At 47.6% G+C, this 22,629-nt stretch overlaps 1 protein-coding gene across 1 annotated transcript in view; it reads left to right on the top strand.

The window, feature by feature from the left end:
* LOC144115058 (sushi, von Willebrand factor type A, EGF and pentraxin domain-containing protein 1-like) overlaps nucleotides 1–22,629 on the top strand; it is a 541,580-nt gene that overhangs the window by 398,299 nt on the left and 120,652 nt on the right. Inside the window, 2 exon segments of the mRNA XM_077649191.1 lie at nucleotides 798–1,127; nucleotides 4,508–4,714. Coding sequence (XP_077505317.1) covers nucleotides 798–1,127; nucleotides 4,508–4,714 — 537 coding nt within the window.

Genomic DNA, 22,629 nt, shown 5'->3' with positions numbered 1-22,629 from the left:
CAGTCCTCAACGATGCACTTCCTTTCAATAGTGGTTTGTACACGCAACACTTGTTGAACAGAAAGGAAACAATGCACCACCATATTGTAAACGTGCACTGGGTATGGGCGAAAGAGTGACTTCTAAAGAAAGAGAAAAAAGTGACTTCTGTCGTAAGGCATCGGTTCCAATCTATGTGCGCAGAGAAGCATATAGTGCTCGCAAACCGCGTGCATATCCCAAGCCACGGTCGCGTGCATTTCGTGTAAGCGACGACAAATCTGTGCCTGCCCATCCGCGGCGTCCGAAGTCTGTGCTTGCGCGCGGAGGAGCGACTCCTGGTTACAGATAGTCTGCTCACCGCCAGGAAAGAGATAAAGGGAACAGATGGGAACTGTGGTGCCTGAGTCCGGGGGGTTGACTCAAATTGAGCATTGCATGCAGAGCGGAGGGGGCGGCACTGATGGCTTATTCATTGACCAGGGACCTTAACCCTTCGATTAGTGAAAAATGCTCAAGGCCATGTAGCGTTGCGTGCCACGGTTCACGAAGTAGCCCCTGTTTACACAGCTGTTCACGGAACACTGTGCAGCTGAATCGCAAGTTGGGTGACCGATAGCAGCGACTGTCAGGCGCGTGCGTCCGCCGCTCCAAACAGCGCGGCTATGTGTATAGACACCGCTACATGTTGAACGTTATGGACACCGATGTGCGCATGGCCCACGCACCGGCCGTGCCCGCCTCAGCCGGGAGCCCAGGGGTGCGCGCAGCCACTGCACTAACCGATTCTTGCTTCCTGTCTCCCCGGCACCCGTCAGTCTACTGCCCGTTCCCGGGCTCGATCGAGCACGGCCGCGTGCTGCTGGTGGGCAACATGGGAATGTACGACTACCGGCCGTACGTCCGGCGCGTGAGCAACAACCGGCAGATCATGTTCGAGTGCCGCCGGGGCTACACCATCCTGCACGGGCCCCCCGGAGCCACCTGCGTGGACGGCCGCTGGAGCCCCTCGGAGCTTCCGCGCTGCGTGCGCGGATCGCACCCGCACGTGCGCCAGATCCGCAGCGCCAGGCGCCGCCGCCGCCGCCTGGCCGCGCGGACGCGACGCGACGCCCACACACGTCGCCGGCGGTGGCGCCGCACGGGGGGTGAGTGCGCCTCCTTCTCTCTGCACGGGGCTCCATCGTGGCTGCGGGCCGCACTTCGGTGGGTGCGAAATGTCCCAGTGCCCGAGTGACAGAACCTTAGGTGGCCGCCCTTGATGCGGAGCTCTCCACTTCGGCGTACATTTCGTTGCGAGCTACAACGCAGCGTTATAAATTAGCACAACTTAGTGGCTTCGTATTGTAGTACAATGGGAATGGTCGCCTCCGCTAGAAGAGATCTTCACTTTCAGGTATCCGCCTTACTTCGAGCGCCGTAATCCCACAGCACTTCAAAGCCTCTGTAGAGCTTTGGCCACCAATTCGAAAAATTGAGCTCCATTTGGTGGCAATAGAATAAAATGCGACATTCGGTTGTGATATATTAGTGAAGGTGGCTTTCGGCGTCTATCAGTGAGGAGAGGAGTATGTGGTATCTGTGTGCGCTGAAGCAGAGCACTACGCAAGCCTTTTCAAAACCTTCATAAAACTTCGCCGCTTGGGGTGTGGTGCTAAATCATACACAACCCGGTGCCTGGTCTATGGTGGAAGGTGCCTGGCGTAAATTTCAAAAAACGAATGTCCGCTCCATTTCACCATAAGCGCACTAAAATTCCTCCTCGACCGTTTAACGCGGTGCAATTGGTGTTGCAATCCGATCCATGTACTCTGCAATTCAGTATGACAAAGAAGAGTCGAACGATAAAATACGATAAAATACAGCGCACCTGCGTTGCTATCGACTAAAAAAAATTGTAGCGTAAGTTACTTTAACGTAGCGATGGAAAGAACAAAAGTAGGGTCAAGGTTTAGAATAGAGCTGTAAAAAGAAACTTCGGACTTACTTAGCACGCGCTCATAGCTTCCATCACTGCCCTGAGAATGAAGGAGCAGAAGCTCTAGCGAGCACTGCGGGCACGCGTGGCAAGTGGTTTATCAAATCTGCGACGTTATTTTACTAGCCATGAGCAGCAGTCATTGCTTAGGTTCGTCTATGCTCACACCAGCCGAATATTACATCGCATGCTGTAGAGCATGGGACGAATGCTCGCGATCTTTGCGCTGCACAGTCTACGGCGTCTGAGGCGCGCACTGATTATGCCCAGAGAAGTTAAAAGAAAACCCTGACGTTGTTTAACTATCATTTGTCCGCGTGCTGCTTGCGAGGATTCAGGGCGCGACGTCAGCGCAAGTTACCTCCTTTGCCATTAGTTTTGATGAACCAGTATTGCCCAGCTGCATCTGGCAAGTGAAAAGTAAAATTTCGTCCCAAACAACTGAGCACGAAAGACAAGGTTGGTGACCCCCGTATATCGCAATGCAGTCAGCAAGGTGCCTTCTCGGTAACGTAACGCACCTAACACCCAACAACGCTATCTACCACTGCTCATCTCCTCTCGTCTCGCTAAACACTGGCACGGTTAAGCTGCAGCTGGCGTCTTCTAATCTTGGGACGAATACTCGGGCTTATTTCCTCGCAAGAGCGGTGCGCGGCTGGCCTGTGCTGTTGATCTCGGTAACCATGGCCGTACAGCGTACGGTAGCCGAGAAGCAGGCCAGTCGCAGGTCGTTACAGAATAGCTTTGACGAATTTGGGCCTCCTTTGTTGGAGTCACCTGTAGCTTCCATAACCCTGCCGTTGTGAAGTGAGATGGTTTACAGTTTGCTCAGTGAAGCTACATTTCGTCGAAGCATTAGCACTCTCACCTGACCGGCAAATTCGGCACCCTTGTATTATCTTACTACGTGGTCCAGGCAGAGAGTGTCATTACTTGTTTCGGTGGATATGTGATTGATGACTTTTTGCCTGCCAGGGCAAGACTGGGCTTAGAGGCAACCAGTAGTGGAGAGCTCCAGAATAATTTCGACCATCTGGGATTTTTTTTTATCATGCACCGAAGTATTACTAGACGGGCTTTTTTCCACTTCGCATCTACAGAAATGCGGGCACTGCTGCCACGATGGAACCCACGAATTCGCGCCAGCAGGTGAATGCCGTGGCCACTGAGCTGCCTCGGCGGGTGAATGCTTCTTTTAACAGGCTCACTGACCGTGCATGGCCCATGACGAAAGAACAGAAATGTTTTCATTCCCATATTTACGCAAGCAAGACAGACTACCAGGAGCACAATGCAAAAGGAGACAAAAACATGCCTTTGTCTTGTGCTCTTGTTGGTCTGTGCTGCTTGCGTAAATATGTAACAGCACCAACTAGGCAAGTTTGCCATTGTGTTGCATTCACTGCTCCGAAGCAGGGGAAACGTCGACGTCAAGCAAATTATCTTTAGGCGTGAGGACATGCGTTTCGGCGATTTTCGCCACGTTTGGCACCTATATAGGGCTCATACCATTAGCGCTCGTCTTTGTTTGTCTCGCTTGTCCTCGATGTTCCGCGCCAACTTCTTCAGTATGCATATCAACCAACTAGCCCAGCTCTAAATGCTATGCTGAATGCAAGAATTGAGCTGTTACTCAGCTCTATGGCGCAATACTGCTCTGAAAGTTGTCAGGGCAAAGCGAAATGACTCGTTAAAACCAAAGTGAGGGACAATGAATCATAGTGCTTTTCTGCACAATGCGTAAGCAAAAGACAGCCTCATAGCATGTACATTAACGCGGACTACGCGGTGCTATGAGACAATGAACGACCATCAAGGTCCGCCCAGGAGACAGAAATAAGTCGGCGCCAGCAGACTGATGCAGGAGTAAGTTGTGTGATGCAAACTTGGCTTACACTTGCGAAGAATATTCCGCGAGTAAAGCCCCAACTCGATGGACACATCCTACGCGCACGGGTGTACGCTGGATCCTATCTGCGCATGCGCGAGGCGCGACGCGCGAGCAGGCGCGAGCGAGGCGCAGATATCTGTACATGTCAGATATCCGCGCCTGCACTCGGGCGCTTGCGCGCGCGTGCGAAGCCGGGTCCGGTTTACAACAATAGGAGGACAGCGGGGCTCTCCGGAACTTTTTTTTTTCATGGCTTGGAGCTCTTTCAGGCTCCCCCCACTTTTCTTCGTGGTTAAAGTTGTCTTTTCAGCGCCCCCCCCCACCCCCCCCCCCCCCCCCCCCCCCAAAAAAAAAAAACATTTCTTCACCCTTGAAACTCTTTCAGTCGGCTCGAGAGGGGGAACGAGCCAGCACCAGTAGAATGGAGGGTGCATGCCCCTTTTCGACGCCCGTCGCGGCGCTGGGCGCGCAGGTGCTCCGCACATACGCGAGGAAGTGTCCATGGAGTTGCCGCTTTAGGTGCTTTCGCCCTTGTCTCTCCTGGAACGGGACAGTACCGCCCGGCCAGCAAGTGTGGCAGCGCAGGAGAGCCAGAGAGTCTTCGCTCATGGTCCCTCCACCCTCCCTCCCTTCTCTGTGGCCGTGTCGTGGCGCAGGTCCGTGCAGGCTGGCGCCAGACGCGCGGGAGGGCCCGAGCCAGCGGGGGCGCAGCGATGGGGCGACGCGCAGCGCCGAGCCGACAGGCGTCCGCCGTGGCAGGGAGCTCTGCGGCGCGGTCAACGCCACTGCCAGGTGCGTGCGGGCCGGATGGCAGCCCTCCCGGGAGAGACGCCTCTGCCGCCCACGGCCCCGTCGCCGCGCCCGTAGGTATACTCGGGGGACAACTTTGTGGCGCTGCAGTGGTCTGGAACAACGCGCTGGGGGCACCGGCTCCGCACGAGTCGCTGACTTGATGAGCGAAATGGACTCGCCTATAACCTGACACGGCCCCCGCAACTGCTGTCTGCTACTGCAGTATGGTTTCCCTTATCGCCACTGTGGAGTCATGAAAGAAAAACCATGAAGAAAATGCACAATGCCACCCGACTGAACATGCCTGAGCTCAGTGGCCGCACGCGGCTGCCAGGTGCATTGGTCGTGGAGCTAACTTTCTGTAATTCGAAGGCATCGAGACACCACGATTTCTTGTAACATTTTTAGTGGGGGACCCGGGGTGGGGATGGGGGGGGAAGGGTTCGAGGGCCATATAAAATGTCACGTTTAACTATACGCAGACCTGAAGAAACAGCACACATTTTGTCTCGTACGCATGAGGAGTTTACACGTAGGCTAAACCCTTACACGCGAGCTCCAGGCGATGTGAGGATTTAGCCTTGGCGGTTCACAATGTTTACGGCTATCGTTAGTCATGCTGCCTAGCCACGCTACCGGAGGAAGTTCCACGTGGAGTTCAAGCGCTCAGTTACGGAGTCCCAGTTTAGCCCACCCGCTCCCTCCGGCCTCGATCAAGAGGCGCAGCCGTTCGTCAAATGTTTCGATCCATCATCGCACAGCCTACAGGAGCTTGCCTTCTTTCGACTCGGTCGGTTCTAGACCACTGCAGTGCGGCGGTGAAGTAGAGGCTGCGAATGCGAGACCGATTTTTTTACACGGTCCCATCTCTCCCTCAAAAAGGCACCAAGACAGCGCGAAAACACAAAAAGTAGAGGTTGCATTTCTCGCGCTCCTGTCACCTCTGCTTCAGTGCCTCACAAGGTTGTCCCTGAATATAGACGCGCCTCGGGTTTCCACGCAGAAACTGGTTACTGGCGAAAGCAACGCGATCAACAGCGCGTAATCAACGTAATGCGCTTCCTTTCCGCCGTTATTTTGGGCGGATGACAATGCCGCCTTCAGCGACCACATTAAAATAGTTTCATTCTCAGAAAGTGACCTGGCTTATGCATTACGTCTCCTTTTATGTACAGTGCGGGGCACGCCAGGTGTGCAAAAACTTTGTGAAGGATTTTGCACGCATTCAGTGTGGACAGCTCCTATTGGAACAGAGGTCGCCTCGGATGTTTATACGATGAGTAGTGAGCGCTGCTTGTCGCGTTTGCTACTGCAGGCATTTATTATAAACTGAGACGCATCATTTTTAGCTCACACTAAGGCAGTTCTACGAGTGTGTTTCACGCACACTTTCTGAGTGAGGTGTCAAGCAAAACCACCAATAACCTATTCTGGCTCATTAATCAAGAATTGAGTTCAGCTTCTTTTTTCTTTTCTTTTTCTTCTTGTTCAGTACTCGATCGTTCTTATCTGCGGTGTTATTCGAGCTACTGGAAGATTAGTATCATTAATTAATAATCTCGGGTGATGGGTTGCCCGTAGAAAATAGTTTGAGAATAGGAGAGCTCCGCGAGTGTGTCACGCGCATACACGAACGATGTGCTGTGTTGCGGTCCATGCCCTGCAACATATTTCAACATGAGAAATGTGTCCTAAAAAAAATAAGATCGCCGATGCGAAACAGCATGTTTAGGCCCATCGAGCTAAACGAAGTGCAAGCGGACGTTTAATATAATGGACAAGCAAGCCGCTCGAACACTATTCTTCTTTTCAGCTTACAATGTGCCGTGAGCACCACATCGTCTTTAATACCGGTGAAATTGGAATGGGTATATTTCTTTCGCCATTGACTGTCGTCCTTTCGTCGCCAGACAATCCTCTCGAGCAAGCGTCGTGGTGAAAGTGCTCTTGTACCTCCTTCACTAGGTGTCAGTACCTCGCGCCGGCTGCTTTCACTGCTCGCGCTCGCTCGATGTGCTTGAGAACTCTGGCGTAACTTAATCCTGACCGCAGCGTTAGCTGCATGTGGCCTGCACTCCTCGGCACTCGCGACGGCCGTCTGGACGCAATAACCGAAGCGCCTCATAGCGGCCGTGGCGTAAACCGTCAGCTTCACAGTGGACACTGGTCGAAATATCGAATGAAGGAGTAATGACGGCCAGAAGAAGTAGGGGCAAACCCGCGACTGCGCAGTTGCAGTATGGGCACCCAGAATGCGTAGCAAACGGCAAAGCTACTATGGTGAGCGAGGGCACGTACTTTCGAATACTGTGGAGAAAAAAAAAACTTTTGGCAAACGCCTCATGCCACTCGGTCATCGTCGCGTTGCTACGTACAGTACGTCTACCGCTATTTGCGTACGAAGTTGTAATGAAGGATTGTTTTGCATACTGTAAATGATGTTTCTTTTGGTGTTCAACAACCTTCCAACTATGTGTTTGAAGGGAAACTGGGGACAAATCCTTCGAGGTTTGGGCTTATAGTATACTCCAATAGCTCAGCTTCGCCTGGCTCTGTGGATGTGTGAGAATACAAGGGTAGGGAAATGAAGGGCTTGCTATAACACACATGAGCCAGCAGTCACCGAAGCAAAGGAAAGCGTAGAGTATTTTTGTATGTTATTTTCATAAATGGGAAATTAGTATTACGTAAATTTTGTTATTGAAAAATCAATAATCAGAAGGCAACAAAAAACTGCCAATTTCCGCCAGTGGTATCCTAACCAACGACGTCCTTAAGTCGCGTACGGTGCTCTACCAGCTGATATATGGCGACTGTTGTCCAACCTTCGACTTTCGAGTGTATTCTTATTGCGTGCAACCTAACCTTGAGAGTGCCCACCAGTGCCACCCTTGTCCGTAGCGTCGAACGAAGAACTACTGTGGATATTCTCTGTGGAAGCTATGTGAACATTTTCGCGGCAGTCAGAGGTGTTTTCATAGATGAGAAATTTGGAGTTAAAGGCGGAGCATTTGTTTCCGCCATTTCCATTCATGCTCGTGACATTGGTGGTGACATCGAGTATCGTGGGATTGTTTCGCTTAATTTCTGCTCTTTGGGTTTTGCTTTCGTCTTCGTTGTGCTATAAAGATGTGAATTTCGATAAAATACCAAATCGGTTGCTTTTAAGCACATGCTTAACCTTATCTGTCCCTGCCTTGTGAATATTGTTGATCTTGCAATGGAATCCGGATGACTTCTAGCTTACATGAAGCGAGCAAAGTTATTCGTAATCTAGGCGGTGATAAAAATGACCCTGCAAACGACTGTATAAAATATGACCTTCCGTTTCTTTTTTTTTTCCAAAAGGTTCAGAAAAATTACTGAAGATTTGCCACGTTCCTTGATAAACATTTTATGCTCACTGAATGCCAGCAGTGCTTCCGAGAAGGCTGGTCAAAAGAATCTGCGTTCCTGATAGAGAAACAATGTATCACGAGGAATGTGGAAGCAAACAAGCTCACACTAGAAATATTTGTCGACTCTACAGTAAAGCTACCAGTCATTCTATTCTCCTCAAAAAGTTAAATGATTGCGGCACTCGGGGTGTGCCCTACTCACTCTTGGAGCCATACAATTCTGGTCGTAAGCAGTGCATTGTAGTAAATAATTTCACTTCTTCTTTTCGGAAAATAGTGTGTAGAGAACCTCAAGGAAGAGTTTTAAGCACTTTTTTGTCTCATGAGTATGTGAATGATAATGTCAGTGAGCATGCAGAATTTATGCTGTACGCTGAATATACTAGTGTGTTTATTACGTCCACCCGACAATGTCGCTGACCTCTTCTACGAATAATGTTTTGTGCAAACTGTTTCTACAGTCCAACAAAAACTGCTTAAAAAATTAATGCAGCCGCCGCAGTGGCTGAGTGGTTATGGCGCTCGGCTCCTGGCCCGAAAGACGCGGGTTCGATCCTGGCCGCGGCGGTAAAATTTCGATGGAGGCGAAATTCTAGAGGCCTGTGTACAGTGCGATGTTAGTGCACGTTAAAGAACCCAAGGCGGTTGAAGTTTCCGGAGCCCTCCACTACGGCGTCCCTCATAGCCTGAGTCGCTTTCGGACGTTAAACACCCATAAACCAAACCAAAAAAAAACGAATATGTTAAGTGAAAAATACTACTATTTACACGTTAAAATAAGAATGTAGCTGCTTAGGATGAACAAACATTGGATACATCTTATACTGATATGGTTAAAGAAAAGTTCTAGAAGTCGTATTGTATGAACGCATGACATAAGATGTTCATATCAATCTGAAAGCGAAGAAATTTCTTCGTGCTGTTGGCACGCTATATCGATGCCGTGACACATTTCCGGTTCATGTTAAGCTTCCCATTTACCGCTTTCTTTTCCGCTCGCATATGAATAATTGTAGATTAGATTGGGTTACTACTCAGAAGAATATTAACGCAGTGTTAGTTTTATTTTTTAATAAGGCTATTCGCTCGGTTAATAACGAAACTTATCTGCACCCGACGAAATCGTTATTTGCAGAACATAGTATAAATTGTATCCAGAAACTTTACAACTACTGTATTCTGTGCCACTTAAATTTTTTCATATGATCATTATTGAGATTTTCTCAAAATTTACTCTTGTGGAACCAGGGGCTCTAAAAATGATTGGTATCTCGCTTTCGAACAACTTATGCATATCAGCCAATAATATGTGCAGTCATTGACAAAAGTTTGCGGGATGCAGATTCGCGGAAAAAAAAATATTTCTGTGCTGCTTCGCTAGCCAGTCGGCTGGCATTCTTCGGGCAGATGCATTTCATTGACCTTCTGTGCCTAACGGCGCCGCAATGAATTTTTCCAGCGATTCGGCATTCAGTGTATTTGGGACAATGTCTTTTGGGATTTCAGGTAAGCTACACAAACTCCAGCCTGAATTTACCGCTCTCAAGTGTACTAAACTACGCGATACGTTTCTGTCTGATCTTTTCGAATGACAGTAATTTAGTCATGCGCATTTTTTGGGGACGTGCATCTTGCCTATGTATTTTATCTAGCATAAAATTTGTCATGCTCTTGGTTTTGTGCGTTTGTATGCATACAGATAGCAGACGATGGCTATCAAGCTGTTCTCACCGTTTTTTGCCTGGGATATCGTGAAGATTATAACCGATGTTTAAAAATATATTTTCACATGATTTGATGGAAGTGCATTATTTGTAGAGATGGAGAAGTTACCTCAATGTTCTGTCGCACAATCCTTCGTTTTGTCATCTATCACCTGATGCCACCGCTGTGTACTTGTGGTAACGGTTCGTGGTAGCGATACACACCTTTCGTTTTTCGCTATTTTCTATATCCCCTTCAAGCGCTGGGTCTACATATGTGGACGCGAACTAAGCCTCCTCGTATTTTCGTGCGCAAGGCGAATTTCCACCTTTGAATACCGCGCTCTTACCATTTTGACCCTCCTTGTCTAGTGTTCCTGTATATGCTCCCTGCAGGGAGCAGAGTTCCGCGTTTGTTTCCTAGAACTCGCTAGCAATGCCATCTGGTCCAGGAGATTTCTGAGCCGTCAGATCATAAATAGCAGTTTTAATTTCGTCCAAAGTGATAGGCCCCTCCACTACAGCACGCTGCTCATCGTCAAGTCGAGGCAAGGCTTCGAATAAGTTACTGTAATCTGATGTCACGTTCGTGCCCGCACAACCACCAAACAGCTTCCGATAATAGTCAAAGAAAGCCTCAATAATACCAGGACCATCGCTGTATGTGCAACCACCATACTGAATTTCCATTATTTAACTAGAGCAGTCTGCCTTTCATTACTCAGGGCCCGACGAGATGGCATTTCTGGCTGCTGCGACGTTTTTGTTGGCGTGGGTTGTCAAGGCGGCGAATGACTTTTACTAAATAAAAAAGCAAAGAAAGTGTCGATATCACACGTACTTGCGCGTGTATGGCTAACAGCTGACTTATCAGAAAAATTATTAATGCGAAAGCATTACTAGGCTATGTCGGCACCGGAAGTGTCCGAAAAATATGTTGCCGGATGTGACGTCATCAGTCATGATCTGAATAGTGGTGTGGTGAAGTACAGGCAATGATTAAACAATATGTAGTCAGTCATTAGTCATCGGTGATTAAGATTTGTGAGTAATTAATGATCCAAATCGATAATTATTATCACTGATCATAATTAACGAGTGCAATTATTGATCATAAATAACGGGTGTAGTTAATAACACTAATAACGGCACAATTTAATGGCGGTAATTAGTGATGATAATTAACGGGAGTAATAGTTTGGCTGATCACATCATATTAATGATAGTATAGATTTGTTTTTGTCTGCCAGGTGATAGTAGTATTGGGGAGCTCGGCGTCACCGTACGCATCGCAGTACGTCGCAGCCTCCAAAAGGAATGTTCAAGTTATCAGGAATCAAATGTCGAAGTCTCAAACGTTGGTGCTCAACGATAGTCACTCCCGTTACACTAAGTTTAGCCCTTTGGTAGAGACAGGGCAGGCAGCTGGTTTCTTGACACTCACAAAGTGAACAAGAGAGGGCGAAGCAAAAGGGTGCTTGCCAACGTTTCGACAAGAAAGGATGAAGGAAGATCACGGAACAAGGGTAAGCCTCCCCGCCCAGACGAAGACAGGACCTCTTGACGAAACATTGACAAGCACCCTGAGACTTTCCCCTTCTCTTGTTCACAGCCCTTGTTTGTCAAGGCAATACATTGCTTGCGGACAAAGTCGTACATTGCCTGTTGGAAGAAACCCTCAGAACACTGGATGGATGGATGGATGGATGGATGGATGGATGGATGGATGGATGGATGGATGGATGGATGGATGGATGGATGGATGGATGGATGGATGGATGGATGGATGGATGGATGGATGGATGGATGGATGGATGGATGGATGGATGGATGGATGGATGGATGGATGGATGGATGGATGGATGGATGGATGGATGGATGGATGGATGGATGGATGGATGGATGGATGGATGGATGGATGGATGGATGGATGGACGGACGGACGGACGGACGGACGGACGGACGTATGGATGGATGGATGGATGGATGGATGGATGGATGGATGGATGGATGGATGGATGGATGGATGGATGGATGGATGGATGGATGGATGGATATGTGGATGGATGGATGGATGGATGGATGGATGGATGGATGGATGGATGGATGGATGGATGGATGGATGGATGGATGGACGGACGGACGGACGGACGGATGGACGGACGGACGAATGGACGGATGGATGGATGGATGGATGGATGGATGGACGGATGGATGGATGGATGGATGGATGGATGGATGGATGGATGGATGGATGGATGGATGGATGGATGGATGGATGGATGGATGGATGGATGGATGGATGGACGGACGGACGGACGGACCTTCGCTTGGTTATTTCTACCCTGTATTATCTATTTTTTCTTCACTGTCCTTAAACTCCAATGCTTTGAATAATCAGCACCGCTTCTTTCAGTTGGGGGTGAAGCCCTTTACAGAAAAGTATCAAGTGTTCAGCCGTTTCCTCCTCCCCTCCACACGCACCGCATAACGTGTCTATCTCGCAGTACCTGACTCGATACGTCTTTGCAATACTCCCGTCCTAGCGTCGAACAACAAAGAGCTTCCTCTAGCATTATCGTAGATATTTTCTTTAGCAATTTACTGCCTAAGCATTCTCTGTTTCCAGTGCCGATTTCGTCAGCATCCCTGTTTTCCACAGAGCTCTCTGTTACTTGAATCTGTTTCTTAACCGATAGTTCCTAATTTGCCCCAACTGCTGTCAAGGTATTTGCTTGTCGGTTTCCTAGTTCGATTTCTCCATTTTTTGTCGACATGTCTCGTGTACAAGTAACTGAAAACTTCCCTGCCCCCCCCACTGCTTTTCCCACCATTTCTCTCAATCGCTCCTCAAATTCTATCGTACTGCTAGCTTCTCTGCTCTCGAATGATGCCCATCCCATATCATCTTGTACCCACTCATTTGGTGTTTTGCCATGTGCTCCCAAACCAAGCCTGCCTACCCCGCGTTGTCTGATTTCTAACCTTGCTCCAACTTCTGGTCTCATGCACAGGACCGCATTGCCGAAAGTCAGACTAGGAACTATCACCCCTTTCCAGGTCCCTCTTTCTACTTCGTACGTATTGTAATTCCACAATGCGCTATTTTTCATGACAGCTGCATTCCTACTACCCTCAGTCATTACAAATTTTTCATGCTCCGTCAGATACTCAGCAGCGTTATTTATCCACACCGCAAGATACTTGTACTTATCCACTACCTCTAGCGTGATCTCCTGTATCCTATGCTCGCCGCCCTCGTCTTAAATGTCATGACTGCACGTTTTTCCTTACTAAACTTTAAACCTAATCTATCTCCCTCTGTACAGCAGACGTCTATCAACCTCTGAAAATCTTGCAAAGCTTGCCGGCACCTGGCGCCGTCTGGCGCCCTCTGAGCGATTTGCGCATTCGCATTGGCGACCCGCGGAAGCTGCTCACGGTAGCTCTTTAACTGCCAGCCCCGAGCTGTACTCGTCGTGGGAGATTCTACCAACGTCGCCAAGGACGAGTCACACTCGTCCGGCCCGATGTTGGTCTACCCCCACCGCCAATGACGAGTTATGGCCGGCATTTGCATAGCTTGCAGTTTTCAGCACTACAAGGCGTTATTTGTCCATTAAAAAACATGTTTGGGGCCTTTAGCGTCCATTTTAAGCCTGACAACGTTCAATTAAAAAACGCGTCACGCATGAATAATACAGGTGGTTGCGATGTTCAGAGAAAAAGAGCTATTTTTTGGAGCAGTTCTGACAGCAACATTGTCGGCGATGTAAAATTTGTTTTCGACAGTGACTTGGTTTGCGAGCTGGCGACGGCTTCAGGTGGCGACGAGAGCGACGACGATGACGACGACGCGCTGGGTAGTGCACGTTTACTACTAATGATGTAACCTTGTTTGCGTTTGGACGAAGCAACGTTTATGCACTTTACAGTGTGCTACAGCGTGTTGGAGCCAATAGGGCGCATTTCCGTACGTCGTAACCGATAAATATGGCATGCGCTGAGGGAAATCCACCCTCAAGAGCTGCTTTTTCATTTCGAAATGTTCGTGTTAATTACAACCAGAAACTAATGAGGTAATATATTTTCAGTATAAGAATTTCATGAAAAAAATTATGGCTGTTTAAAAGAAATTGGCGATTTTGGTTCGTTTTTGGGAATTAATTTAACTGAATTGAAGCTTTATTTCCAGAAATGCTCAGGACAGGCCACCGACGAAAAGCTAAAATGTTAGCTGGAAGGAACCTGTGGCCTTATACGAGAAAGGTAGTTATTATAATAAGCGCGGAATTATGCAATTTTTAACGAGACTTCACTTTCCGCGCGATGCCAAGCGCTTTACCCTCGGTATAGCATACATTAAAATAAAGGTTATTGCTCATACTTTTCTGGCTGATGCGTACGTGTCGATGAGGTGAATAAGTTGGCTGGGATATGCTGATTACTGCTGGTGCAAGACCAGACTAATTAAGATAGCTGGCAGAGGCCTTTATCCTGCGGTGAACGTTACACGGGTGATGATGATAGTACACGCCATGGCGCTTATAGCTACTTCCGGCCATCGCACTCAATTTAAAGGTCTAAAAAGAAAAAAGTGGGCAATTCCAGCTTCAATATTGCTCATGAAAAAAAAACGAGTGCTAGAAATCGGAAATGACCGCGATAATCAAGAGCGAATAAATTATTGTCACTCTTCGCCTGCGTCGTTTTAAGCACTATTTTTTTCCGCGCGGTTTCTCTCATCGTTCGCGCCTGTCATCCGCTTTACTACCTCCCTGATTGCACGCATCTGCGCGCGGATGGAAAAAAATTAATTCTTCAATCGCTAATTACCGGAGATTGCCGCCGCGAACGATCGCTCGGCCGCTCTTTAAGAACAACGCGTTCCCTCACCGCCTTTCTCCTTCTTTTTGTAAGCGATGACGAGCTGCACTTGGCCGGGCCTTATCCGCGCACATACCTGTGCTAGCTTGAACGAAATGTTTTCCCTGGCTTTGTGGGGAGTACCTGGAAAAGAGGACGAAGTTAAACGATACCTGTCTGCACTTATTTTTTTATCCCTTAGCATTATGCAAGCCTCACTCCAACGAAAGCGTGACAGCGTTGCTAAATGTTTGAGAATCCAGTAGGGCATTCTTACTGAGTTTCCAAGAGCACAAGTACCTTGATGCTTTTGCTCATTTCGGGCTATTACCGGAAAATCACTCGTCAGCTGCTCTTGATCACTTTACGTAACGTTAGCCGAGATTTCTTTGAGTTGACTCTATGATCGGCACGTCTTTGGTGGTGTGCTCCATTTTGGACAGTGCTGAATGTGTTCCTTCCTAGCAAATGTCGCTTACGTTCGATTGTAACTACTAATAAAAGCTCCTGGTAAAATTTATCGCACACAATATTAAATTATGTAAATGAAAAATATCAGCCGACAATCTTTGAAACAATACTCCGCTCTTTGAATTGCAAAGTTACAAGTTAAAATAAAAGGGTTTTTCTAACTCCCCTCACACACTAATTTCTGCCTTCACGTTGTTAAATTGCGTTCATGCGCTGCCCAAAGGACACACACGAAACAGCATCCACTAGAGGAAGGAAGTCTTAGCAGAAATTAGTCTTTAAAAATAAGCTTCCAGTTCTGTTTTCGCATAAGCACTTTCTCTTGTGCTTCTTTTTGCAGGCATGTATGTGCTGGAACGAGTGAATTATTTCATGACCGAGCTGTTTCCATGGCAATAACAATTTCCGCTCACCAGCCTTTTCTATTTTTTTCTCGTGTCCGCGTTTCACGCCCACTTGGTTCCCTAATTGGTCGTACGGGAAAAGCAAGCGAAACGAGCAGAATAACGTTCTTTCTTTTGCGGTTCCAGCTAGTGCTGTCTTGCTCAGAAGGCGCCACACTCATGAAAAGTCGTCGCGCAAGCGGACGTACCCAAGGCATTTCTTTCGTTCGAGCGCATACACGCCAGCTAGGACAAGTCATGCGAAAGCTGCGCATTCATCTTGGAGCTCGTTACTCATAGAGCACTGACATCTCCTTAAAGGTGCTCTAAGAGAAATCTGAACTCGTCTTTTTACCACAGGAACTCCATCTACACGCTCCGGGCATTCCTAGAAACTTCGAATTATTGTCCTGTGCGGCCGATTGCCCTAATTAAATCAGATTAAACGTCCCGGCTCCCACCTTTTTCTGAACTCAAAGCGGTAGGTAGGAGGAGTCAACCAACGCGTCACCAGTCCCGTGGCGGCTTGCCGCTCTGCCATCGGCGGAGTGATACGTAAATCAGAGTCCACGTGCATTTTTATTTCCGTGGGCATAATTTGCAGCTATATTGCCTGTGAAACTGTTTATTCACAGAAACCTAAAAAACAAAAAGTTGGGCTGAGGCTTAGCTAAAGTGTTAAGCGTGGGTATCTCGAAGCGAAAAACGTTTAGCAAGGCGTGCCTCTCGTGATTCTGGCGTTTCAGCCGCTTGTCTAGCCTTGCACTTTTCATATCTTCGCTGCTTTTGAGCCAACTCCCACGCTACCACTTCTGGGTCTTCTCCTCCTCCTTCCATGGCGAAAGGTCAGACGACGGAGGCAGCGCGCGGCGGCGGCGACGGCTGCGGCAGCAGCGGCCACCTGCGCTCCGCGTGACGTCACTCGGCTTCGCGCATGCGCAGCTGTGGCAAATCTGTAGTGTGGATCACGCGAAGCCCGGTGTTGATGCGCCTAGCGAAGCTATTCGCTTCAAAATAAAAGCGGAAGCTTAAGCCGCCACTGGACTGGCTGAAAGGCACTCTACGCGTTGGTTGACTACGCCTACCTACCGCGTTGAGTTCAAAAAAAAAAAGGCAGGAGCCGGGACGTTTAATGCGATTTAATTAGGGCAATCGGCCGCACAGGACAATAATTCGAAGTTTCTATGATTGCCCGGAACGTGTAGATAGAGTTTCCCCCGGTAAAAAGCCGAGTTCAGATTCCTGTTTAGTGCACCTTTAAAGGTTAAGTACTAAATGCAAACAATTGTCAAAAAGAATAAAATTTGGTCGGGCTTTCGAGCCTATTCAGATGCTTTCTATATCGAACATACTGACTCTGTGAACAAACTGACCTCGCCACAATACACGGACTTAAACTATACGCCAACTCTAGCTAAATAAGTTAGCTCGAAAAACAAAGACAAAGAACGAAGGAGTCCGTTGCCCTTTGTCCTAGTTTTTCGCGCTAATTGCTTTAGATAATGCGTCACCAACTAGCCCGACAGCACCTCCTGCTGAACAGTATATGCCAGCAACGTGTCTTTTCGGGCATGTTCGTTCATGGCTGATAAACGAACTGTAGCGCAGCAGAAGACGAAGACAGATAAATGGCGCATACGTGCTATATGATAGTAATCCGTGCATGAAGACGAAGAAGATTGAGATTGCTGTAATGCAGACATTCACCACCACACCCTGACCAATCCTCTCCTACGTGGCTGTGCCATGCCTACAAAGGTCACCAACTGCCACTTGATGCAGGTCAAGCTGCTCTCGACTGCGCGGGTTCATCTGATAATACGGTATTTTCATCTTGTTTAAGTCACTGTATCTTTGGTAAGCGTCGGGCCATGAGCACGGAACGTTACCATTGTGCTAGCGTGTGAGTTGATCGGTGTTTTTCGAGCGGGAAGGGTGTCCGTGCTACTGGTGCACATAGCAGGTAAATTGTCGGGGCGAATTTGAGGAATAAGACTCGCATTCACTGAGGGCTTCTGGGGACGAAGCTGAAATATTAGGAGGCGCTGCTGTCCGCGGCATTCACCAGAAATCTCAAGCTCAACAGACAGAAATCGTTTACAATCGATAATGCTGAAAAGCGCACGAAAAGAACTTTGGTGTCAAGTCACAGCGTGTTGTTCTCATGTATTCTTAAGCGACTGGCAAAAAAAGTACCTCGCGCACGAATTTATTCCTGAGCAGAGCTAAGGAAACGTGGGCGGGATAATATACTTCATGCTTAAGCGCCAACATACATTAACGGGTGTCAAAATAGCGAAAAACCACGCTATGCCAGCCTGCTGAAATCTTGTCATATCTTGTCATATCTTGTATATCTTGTCAAATCTTGTCATATCTGAATGCTTGTCATATCGGGAAAAAAAAAGACAAGGCACTAAGTAGGGGCAGGATCCATAGATCAATAACACTTCTGTTGGGCTTAGTTGGTGCATGATAATAATACAGATGATCGATGTGCGCAAAACATTAGACGAACCACGTACACGAGAGAAACACAAGGACAGGCGCAACTTTTTTCTTTCTCCCTTTCTTCTCTTTTTTTTTGTCAATAACACTTCAATAACTTCTTCAACTTTTTCAATAACTTCCATAACACTTCTGTTGGGCCTAGTAGGTGCATGATAATAATACGGATGATCGATGTGCGCGAAACATTAGACGAACCACGTTGCGCCTGTCCTTGTGTTTCTCTCGTCTTTTTGCGCACATCGATCATCTGCATTTTTACCATTGATCAACCTTAAGTATACAAGAATCTCTGTGTGCCGTCTTCTGTAATAAAGGTGGCGGTTTTAAGTGAATACTGCGCGTAGGAATACTGCGGCTGAACTTCACCTCTTGCGCTATTTGGCCAACTTTGCAGCTGCAGTTATCCGCATCACTGGTACGCTCATTCGTTTCCTCAAAAGACTTCTGAAGCACTCTTGTCGGCATTTTACTTTGCTGATTGCTATTCCTCACCGCCTCCGGGGCCTGGCCGACCGTTGACTGCACGCGGGGAGCGCGCATTGCTCCGAACGAACATATATATATATATATATATATATATATATATATATATATATATATATATATATATATATATATATATATATATATATATATATATATATATATATATATATATATATATATATATATATATATATATATATATATATATATATATATATATATATATATATAGTATGGTGGAGCTGCCATAAAAAGAATGTAAACCAATAAGCTCCTGCCTGCACCACTGACGTATAACAGGCTTGCTCCGAACGAACAGCAGGAATTCGGCGCAGTGCACGGCCTCGCTGTTCTCGCGAGACCAAGCAGTGTCGTGAATGCAGTTAGCAAGCAGACGCTCGCCGCGTGGTTTGCTGCGTTATGCAACAGCGCCGTTCATGGTACTAAAGGAGACGTAATGACTGGTGCTTGCGTGTTTAGGCGTAGCTGGTTTCTGGCCCAAGAAAGAAACTTTGTCCGCCTTTCATTTCTGCAGTAGAAACGCTATTTTTGCATTGGATACTTCGATCTCCAGTGGGGCTTAAGAGGCGAACCACAAGGACACTGATGCAACCTCACGTTTCAATGCTCACAAAATATGCGTACTTGTTTTTGGTTTAATTTTCTGTCACTTTTGTTCTGACTATAACCATGACAATTTCTAAAAGGTAGGCTTACAGCGGTATGAAATCACAGACTTAGCACGAATAGTTTCACTCCACAACAGTGGCATAGCCAGAAATTTTGTTCAGGGGGGGGGGGGGGGGGCTCATGTTGCAGCGCGGTCTCCTCATAGAATTTGTGGAAGGATCAAACGCAACAATAATAACTGCACTGCCATTGCCATTTACAATGCCATTGATTGTGTATTAGATAACGCTACGCACTGTCTAGACAAGTTAAATATGTATTTTTTTTAAATAAAAGAATGTATTCGTATGTTTGAAAATCGTGGCAGACATGATTACAAGACATAAAACTGAGCAGGGGACAAGACACAGGAGAGAAGCAAACAGGACGAGCTCGTCCTGTTTGCTTCTCTTTTGTGTCTTGTCCCCTGCTCAGTTTTATGTCTTGTAATCATGTCATACCAACTATCCCCTTATCGTTCACTCGTGGGAGACATAACTAATACCAATGCTTCCGTGTTTTGTTTTTATTTAATAAGTAAAGAAAGTATCACACGAAGTCTAGAACTATATCGGTCCCGGAACCAGCAAAGCAATGCATGCCGCTGATATTAAAAACGTGAAGGCCATGAAATTAGCAAGTAGAGGACAAACATTTTAATGAATGTTTGTCCTCTACTTGCTAATTTCATGGCCTTTCATAAATTTCATAATGAATGTTTGTCGTCAAGAACCTTTAAATTTTGGTACATATGCAACGGCCAGGGAAAAATCTCGATGACGCTGTCCTTCGTTCCAGTGTACTGCGCAGCAGCAGCAGCTGTCACCGGTCATGTATTGCGAGTAATTGCACCGAAATTTTTGTCGCAACAGCGAGCCATTGATAGGCCCTTGAAAGTTTGTGGTAGTATTGGGCCCCCTTGCGTTGCATGACTCCAGGTGCATCGGCGTTGCCACGAAATCCAACCCGAGTTAGCAAATGTGCCAAAATGTCTTTTCTAGTCTGAAAAAGACACTGTAGGTGACAAAATCCAGAATGACTTCCGGCGCCGGGGGGGGGGGGGGGGGGGGGGGCTGAAGCCCCCTAAGCCCCCCGCCCCCTTCTAGCTACGCCCCTGCTCCACAATAATGAATTTCACTGTCTTGGGTTTGCAGCAGTAAGGTATTTTTTTCTTCCGCTTCCATGATCTCTTGAGCAGCATTTCGCGAACCGAAGAACAACACAACCGGCACGCGGCGTCGCATTTTGACCTGCTGCAAGTCCAAATCCCTTGCAAGAGACTTGCATGAAACGAACATTTGCTCTAAGTACTCTGTACATTCAACAACAAAGCCTGAAGTGTATCGCGATTCTTGTCAAATTTTGTTTCAGTTTTATCTTTTATTCGGCCACTAGCTCAAGCGACGCCACATACCGGCAACCACCCGGATCTTCCATTCGGTGAGGCGGACAATAATGCCCGAACATAGTCGTTAGGAATAGGACCGTTACTTTTAGCCGGCCCAGATTCATTGATGGCAGGAGAGGATTTCACGACCGCCCAAGTCCTGTACCTTGAAAGTGCACCGAAGCCGACCATTAAGTCGATCCTTCCGAATGCTCTTCCAGTGCTTTCTTTTCACCAAAGAGAAGAATATTCGTGAAAGAAAATTGCAATGACGTCTTTATTTTCGTTCCCCCATTTCAACTACCACCTCGCCAGGGCAATAGCTATGCATTCCAGTGATGTATAAATCTCCGCCACTCACAGCGAGTCAGTGGCGGCGGAGGCACTCTGAAGCCGAGCCTTTGGAAATCGAAAATTAAACGAGATCCCGGTCGTCCCGACTGCGTCACGCTTTTCGACAAAGACTTTGTTGTCGTAATAAACTCCACTGCTGCTCCCGACAGTATTACACCTCGAGAGAGGGAGAATGGACCGCGCTTCAGCGAGTTCAGCTTAACAGCACAAGGTACCCCTCAGAACTGATGCATTCGGGATTGCAGCGCGCGACGGCGTCCCAGACTCCACTCATTCGACAACAGCGCAAACAAGACAAGGACGAATGAAACGTGCAACACGAGCTTCCTTCGTCCTTGTCTGGTTTGCGCTGTTTTAGAGTGAGCACCTACCAACTCGCCCAGGCTTCTATACCTTGGACAGACACCGTCACGTCGTCAGAATGCGCGCGGCCAGCGAAGATTTGCATTCTGATCACATCGCCTTGGCATTCGATGGCCGTGCTGGCTGAATCATCTCTGGTGATGTACTAGTAGGCAACGTTAGCCTAGAAGTCGAATAGCTGCAAAGAACGGCACACATTTCTGAAGGCAGAGTTTCACTTGGCGTAATCTAAGTGCCGCAATTGTGCTCCATTGTTAAATCAGTGCCACATCATCGGACGTAGTCGTGATCAACTAACCCGAGAGATTATAGAAGCACAGAACATAGCATCACTGGGTAGCACTTGTGTAAGCTCACCGTCCATTTCATTGTCAAAAAAAGAACTTGCCTTCCTCAGGGTATCAACGTAATCGTGCACTTATCTCCTTGGTTCTTTTAGTCTCGGTAGCTATACTGTGTATTCTCGCACGTGTAGTTTACTGCCGTGTCATAAAAGCGTTCGAGAACTGTTTAAAGCACTTGCGGTTTTACGAAATAAACAGTTGGAAGTAGCGCTCGTCCCTGTCTGTTCCCTCTGCGTCCTCGGTGTTTTAGCGCTTCTGAAAATGTCAAATCTGCACCAACTAGCCGATCCGCTACCCTTCTGAATCTAACTCATTACCGGACTGGAGTCAGAATGTTACTAGTCTTCTTTTCCAACTTTTTTCATACAAGCATGCGACACTGCAGCCCGGCAAAAGTTTAAAGTTACTCCAAGCAGTATCGTATATAAATTGAACTTTTGCGCCAGCAGAAAAAAACGCCACATATACAACACAACGTAACGGGATTGAGCACTGAATATTGCACGGCCTTAACTTGCCCGGCTAAAAAACGGAAGCAGCACTCCTGCATGCGACTGTATTTTCTCCTCATGTGGCGGAGGCGTGGTCAATGTGGCAACGCCACGAGAAAGCTATTAAGTAATCTCGGTCAGCCTGGCTGACGCTTGTGCACCTGCTAGCGGAAGTCTACGGGCCGCGGGTGGTGCGAAGGAATCAAATGTCTTCGCAGTCTAAGAATTTAGCCTGACAATGAGCTACTCAGGCTGCATGGACACGCGAGTGCGGAACACCAATGCAGCAGCCGCCAATGTCACTCCGGATGCCTCGAGGAAACTCGGCCTTTCCAGCAGCACCCGCGGTCCGTAGACCGTCGCAGGTGCATGCCAGGGCGGCTTGGTCTACACTCATTTTTTTTTTTTGGCTTCAGAAAGTCGTGTTCTTGGAGAAAGTAACCTGTTTATTAGCTCGAAACGCTAATCTATATCGATGTGGCTTGACTTGCTTATTTCCTTTAGAGTTTCTTTAACTCATTATTTTTGTCTCGCGACGTCTCGCGTTTCCGCAGCTGATG

This window comes from Amblyomma americanum, chromosome 1, assembly GCF_052857255.1.
Source record: "Amblyomma americanum isolate KBUSLIRL-KWMA chromosome 1, ASM5285725v1, whole genome shotgun sequence".
Classification (NCBI taxonomy): Eukaryota; Metazoa; Arthropoda; class Arachnida; order Ixodida; family Ixodidae; genus Amblyomma; species Amblyomma americanum.
Note: the sequence above shows the minus strand (reverse complement) of the source record. Positions and strands in the feature narration are given on the sequence as shown.